Genomic DNA, 5,792 nt, shown 5'->3' on the forward strand with positions numbered 1-5,792 from the left:
AATGTGCTTTTCAGAGGCTGAAAAGCATGTTTTGGCCGAGTATGATAATTTTCATTAAAACTTGATTTCTATCCATTCGAATGATACCAAATGAATAACTTACTTGAATTGGACCATTTTACACTATGTCCATTGTAGATTTGTGTCTCTGACAGTTCGTTTGGTTGCCGGGGACATTTTCAGTTTTTATGGCCAAAATTTGCTTTTCAGAGGCTGAAAAGCATGTTTTGGCCGAGTATGATGATTTTCATTAAAACTTAATTTCTATCACTTCGAATGATGCCAAATGAATAACTTACTTGAATTGGACCATTTTACACTATGTCCATTGTAGATTTGTGTCTCCGACAGTTTGTTTGGTTGCAGGGGACATTTTCAGTTTTTATGGCCAAAATGTGCTTTTCAGAGGCTGAAAAGCATGTTTTGGCCGAGTATGATGATTTTCATTAAAACTTGATTTCTATCACTTCGAATGATGCCAAATGAATAACTTATTTGAATTGGACCATTTTACACTATGTCCATTGTAGATTTGTGTCTCTGACAGTTCGTTTGGTTGCAGGGGACATATTCAGTTTTTATGGCCAAAATGTGCTTTTCAGGGGCTGAAAAGCATGTTTTGGCCGAGTATGATAATTTTCATTAAAACTTGATTTCTATCCATTCGAATGATGCCAAATGAATAACTTACTTGAATTGGACCATTTTACACTATGTCCATTGTAGATTTGTGTCTCTGACAGTTCGTTTGGTTGCAGGGGACATTTTCAGTTTTTATGGCCAAAATGTGCTTTTCAGAGGCTGAAAAGCATGTTTTGGCCGAGTATGATAATTTTCAATAAAACTTGATTTCTATCACTTCGAATGATGCCAAATGAATAACTTACTTGAATTGGACCATTTTACACTATGTCCATTGTAGATTTGTGTATCCGACAGTTCGTTTGGTTGCAGGGGACATATTCAGTTTTTATGGCCAAAATGTGCTTTTCAGGGGCTGAAAAGCATGTTTTGGCCGAGTATGATAATTTTCATTAAAACTTGATTTCTATCCATTCGAATGATGCCAAATGAATAACTTACTTGAATTGGACAATTTTACACTATGTCCATTGTAGATTTGTGTCTCCGACAGTTCGTTTGGTTGCAGGGGACTTATTCAGTTTTTATGGCCAAAATGTGCTTTTCAGGGGCTGAAAGCATGTTTTGGCCGAGTATGATAATTTTCATTAAAACTTGATTTCTATCACTTCGAATGATGCCAAATGAATAACTTACTTGAATTGGACCATTTTACACTATGTCCATTGTAGATTTGTGTCTCCGACATCGTTTGGTTGCAGGGGACATTTTCAGTTTTTATGGCCAAAATGTGCTTTTCAGAGGCTGAAAAGCATGTTTTGGCCGAGTATGATAATTTTCATTAAAACTTGATTTCTATCACTTCGAATGATGCCAAATGAATAACTTACTTGAATTGGACCATTTTACACTATGTCCATTGTAGATTTGTGTCTCCGACAGTTCGTTTGGTTGCGGGGGACATTTTCAGTTTTTATGGCCAAAATGTGCTTTTCAGAGGCTGAAAAGCATGTTTTGGCCGAGTATGATGATTTTCATTAAAACTTTATTTCTATCACTTCGAATGATGCCAAATGAATAACTTACTTGAATTGGACCATTTTACACTATGTCCATTGTAGATTTGTGTCTCTGACAGTTCGTTTGGTTGCAGGGGACATATTCAGTTTTTATGGCCAAAATGTGCTTTTCAGGGGCTGAAAAGCATGTTTTGGCCGAGTATGATAATTTTCATTAAAACTTGATTTCTATCCATTCGAATGATGCCAAATGAATAACTTACTTGAATTGGACCATTTTACACTATGTCCATTGTAGATTTGTGTCTCTGACAGTTCGTTTGGTTGCAGGGGACATATGGGTCATTTTCACATAATTCAGCAAATAACGGTAAAGATATGGCCCTGGACTTTCCCTTTATGTGTTACAAAGTTATAAAAATTAATTACTACTGCTTTGTTTGCCACATATTATACTACATTTGGCACCAATTTTAAGAGAAATCTATTTGAGACACAAATACATTGAGAGCCAGTTTATGTTGAATTTGTCCACTCCGTTAGATGTCCAGAATCTAGTGTCACAGTTTATAGGAATGAAAAGTCGGGTTATGATTTATTTGTTTGTCTCTATTTAGAATGTGTTGTTTAGATTTGTTTCAATAGTATTTTCACTCAAGTTGTCTTTGAGAAAAATGCAAAAGAATTGCAACTGCAAACAGTTTTACTGATGTACCTTTCATATCAGTTAGTGTGTCTTTACCGTTATCACATGAGAAATACACCAAAAAATTCACAGTAAATACACCAGGTGGCTGGTGTGGGAGAAGTACCAGGATGTTGTCAGCCATATTGTCAACGCCAGCTAAGCAGAAGCCATGAGAATGAAACTAAAACCAAGGTAAGGACCATACCTGTGAAATGTCGTAACAATTCCATGTCTTTACCGATGTCCTAAAAACTTGGTGAACATAATTACTTTGCTTTTTAATGAACTGGGCATGGTGTATGCATGCAGAACACTATCATTTACTGAGTGCCAAGAAATACCATCTACCAATGTCAAAGGCTGAGGTGGAATGTTGTGTCTTTACCGTTAATAAATTTTGTCTTTACCGTTATAACGGGAAAGACGTATCATATAACGGGAAAGACTAAGTAGAAAAGGTGTATACAATAGATATGTAGAGATGAAATACATATTTTTAAATATACAACAGATATGTAGAGATGACGCTAACATGTTATGCTATGTTTATGTGTATACTAATTCCTGCTTTGATTTGTAAAATTTCCAGAACATGAATCCATTTAAGAAAAAAGGCGGTAAGCCACCTGCGAAAAAATCTAATGCTGCAGCGATGCGCAAATGCAGGGAGAAGATTAAAAATGACCCTGGAGCCTATCACAAATATTTAGAGAAAGAAAGGGAACGATATCAGAAAAGAAAGGCACAAGGAAAGATTCCAAATATTCACAAGCTTTCAGAGAGGGAGCAAAGGCAACTGAGAAGAAAATGGAAGCTCAACCAACGAAAGCAAAGGAGCAAGAAATTCCAACAACTGGAAGAGGATCTGCCAAGCACTCCCCCACCTAGCCCAGATGCTGATGAATTTGGTGAACCACAACCAGGACCATCGCAACCATCAACACAAAAGAAAGCTGGCAGGAGAAAGACGCAAGCCCGGGACCGCAAAGCATACAGAACAATTACCAAGAATAATGCTCAGATCAAGCAATATCAAACTGAAATACGGAAATTGAAAAGAAAGATCAGCAGAATGCAGAATGCTCAGCAGTTGAGTGAACCAGACACAGAAACCAAGAAAATTTACAAACCTGCAGTAACCAATGCAGAGAAAACCAAAATGAACAAGAGAGTTGGCACAACACAGAGAAAAAAAGAAAACTTGGCATTGGAAGCACTAGAAGCCAAACTGACAGAGAAGCAATTACAATTATTTCAAAGGAGATTGGAAAATGGATATGACGTTGTACATATGGATCTATCAATTCTGAGTGTTACTGAAAGACAAGAATATGCATATTGGAAATCTTGGAATGCTTTGATGACAAAGGCCTGTCAACAAGGACGTGGGAGCAATGGAAAAGAACCTCTGACGGAGTCAAGTGAGGAAAGTGACAGCGACGACGGAGTTGAGCGAAGTGATGATGAGCAAAGTGAATGGAATGGCAGTGATGACGAGACAAGCATAGCTTGCTACCCAGACTCGCCACCTCATGATGTTGTTCAGGACCAGCCGGCCACCTCCCAGAGCTTACCACCAAGGACTCTTGATGACAGACCAAAGGTACTGCTTTTCACATGAACAATGTTAAAATTGTTACATTTAATGATAACAATATACTTTATTAACCACAAGTGGGACTTTGTTCACAAGCTTTAACAGTAGAAGAGAAATTACAGTACAGTACCATAAACATTATTAAACTGTCTGTTAGATACAGAAACAATTTGGATTATGCCTACAGTAGTACCATTTGTTTGCCAAGAACATGTCATTGCTATGAGAATCAATCTGTTTTTCAGGACCTGACCTACCAAGTTGCTGCCCTTACAGATACCCAGGACCGACAAGACATCCTTGAGGACCAGCCAGCTCGCCAAAAGGATCAGCCAGCTAATGAGGTTGGCTCTGGTTTTTAAATTGTGCATGCATTTTGCTGAATGTTTGAGGTTCTTACCCTTCTGCTCTTGCACAGTTAAAGTCAGGGTGGTAAAATTGCTGAAAATGTTGACTTTATCAAACAGAGATGGTGCTGTGACATTGATTTAACATTATAGACCATTACGTGAAGATGGACAAAATTGAATGTTATAAAAGAGTTGTTTGGAACAACAGTCTTACATGACGAAGAAAAGATGTCAGTGCTATTATTCATCAAGCAGCCATTTACTTTAATTTAATCTCACTCCCTATTTATATATGTAACAGCTTAATTCAATCACCTTGTCTCTTGTCAATACTGTACCAATTTGACGTGAATATAATAATATATAATGATTTGTGCTTTCTTTCAGCATGGAGCATCAGTATCTTGTGACAGAGAACATTTGTCACCTGTCCAGATCAGGCCCTTCGCTAATAAGGCAGCACTCTCTGATTATGACAGCCTGGAAGAATCTACTGAAATCTTTCCTATCGAAGATGAAGTCAGTACCACAAATCTGAAGTTAGGTGATTTTGTTCTTGTGAAGTATTGCGGGAAAAAGTCCGTTCAACATTTTGTGGGAAAGATCATTCAAAACTTTGATGAAGATGATGAAGCTCTGGTGCAATTTATGCGTCGCAAGTCCAGTGTTATGAAAAAACCTTTGTTTGTGTATCCTGAAATGGATGACTTGGATGACATACACATAGACAATATTGTTATGAGATTGCCACCTCCTACAACAACAGGAGGAACCTCACGCACTGGAAAGCAGCATGTTTTTGATGTAGACCTAGGGAACTACAACTGTTAAGATTGTGCACTCAAGTATCCTATCATTTGATCATTGCTAACTTTGATTATATTGGCAACTTCTTTATCATTTGTCAGTATTAGCTTAAGATGTTTAGGCTTTAAGACAATTTCATGTTGTTGACAGTAAATCTGTATTTACAATTTCTTCCGTAAGACCGTATATATGTGTTCGAGTTGTATTACAATAAAGTTTACAGATATTAATCAATGTGTATATTTTATTTTTGCAGGGCTTTAAGAAAAAAGAAAAAAAAAAACAAATTTTTTTTATTGAATTTGACTTCAAAGTTTCCCCGGCAGATATCCCAATATAAGGGCTGGGGTACACTGTTACCATCATTTTACTGAAATTGCAACTAAGAGTACTTTATATAATTGCCACTAGTTCTTAATGGCCTTTTCCACACTACTGATACCCACAACAAAACACATAAAGGTCTTAGTTTTTCCCTGACATAGACTGAAGTTTCACCATACTGTCTTTTCCGTTATGCTTGGTCTTTACCGTTTTTGGAATAACGGGAAAGACCAATCCATATTTTTTAAATTTTAATTAATTATGTTTTCATTAAAGTTCCAGCTAAGATATTTCCAGGCAGTGCTAGTGTTGCTAATTAGAGATAATCAGAATGCTTGAATTGCATTTTGTAAATTATTCATTTTCTGAAAGTGTCTTTACCGTTATTTGCTGAATTATGTGAAAATGACCCATATTCACTTTTT

At 36.7% G+C, this 5,792-nt stretch overlaps 1 protein-coding gene across 1 annotated transcript; it reads left to right on the forward strand.

The window, feature by feature from the left end:
* Nucleotides 1-3,391: 3,391 nt before the first annotated feature.
* Nucleotides 3,392-5,273, forward strand: LOC144091261 (uncharacterized). The gene is made up of 3 exons (XM_077623471.1): nucleotides 3,392-3,892; nucleotides 4,132-4,230; nucleotides 4,624-5,273. The coding sequence occupies exons 1-3, from the start codon at nucleotides 3,449-3,451 to the stop codon at nucleotides 5,065-5,067; spliced, it is 987 nt and encodes a 328-aa protein (XP_077479597.1). The 5' UTR covers nucleotides 3,392-3,448; the 3' UTR covers nucleotides 5,068-5,273.
* The last annotated feature ends 519 nt before the right edge of the window (nucleotides 5,274-5,792 follow it).

Source organism: Stigmatopora argus, chromosome 16 (assembly GCF_051989625.1).
Source record: "Stigmatopora argus isolate UIUO_Sarg chromosome 16, RoL_Sarg_1.0, whole genome shotgun sequence".
NCBI lineage: Eukaryota > Metazoa > Chordata > Actinopteri > Syngnathiformes > Syngnathidae > Stigmatopora > Stigmatopora argus.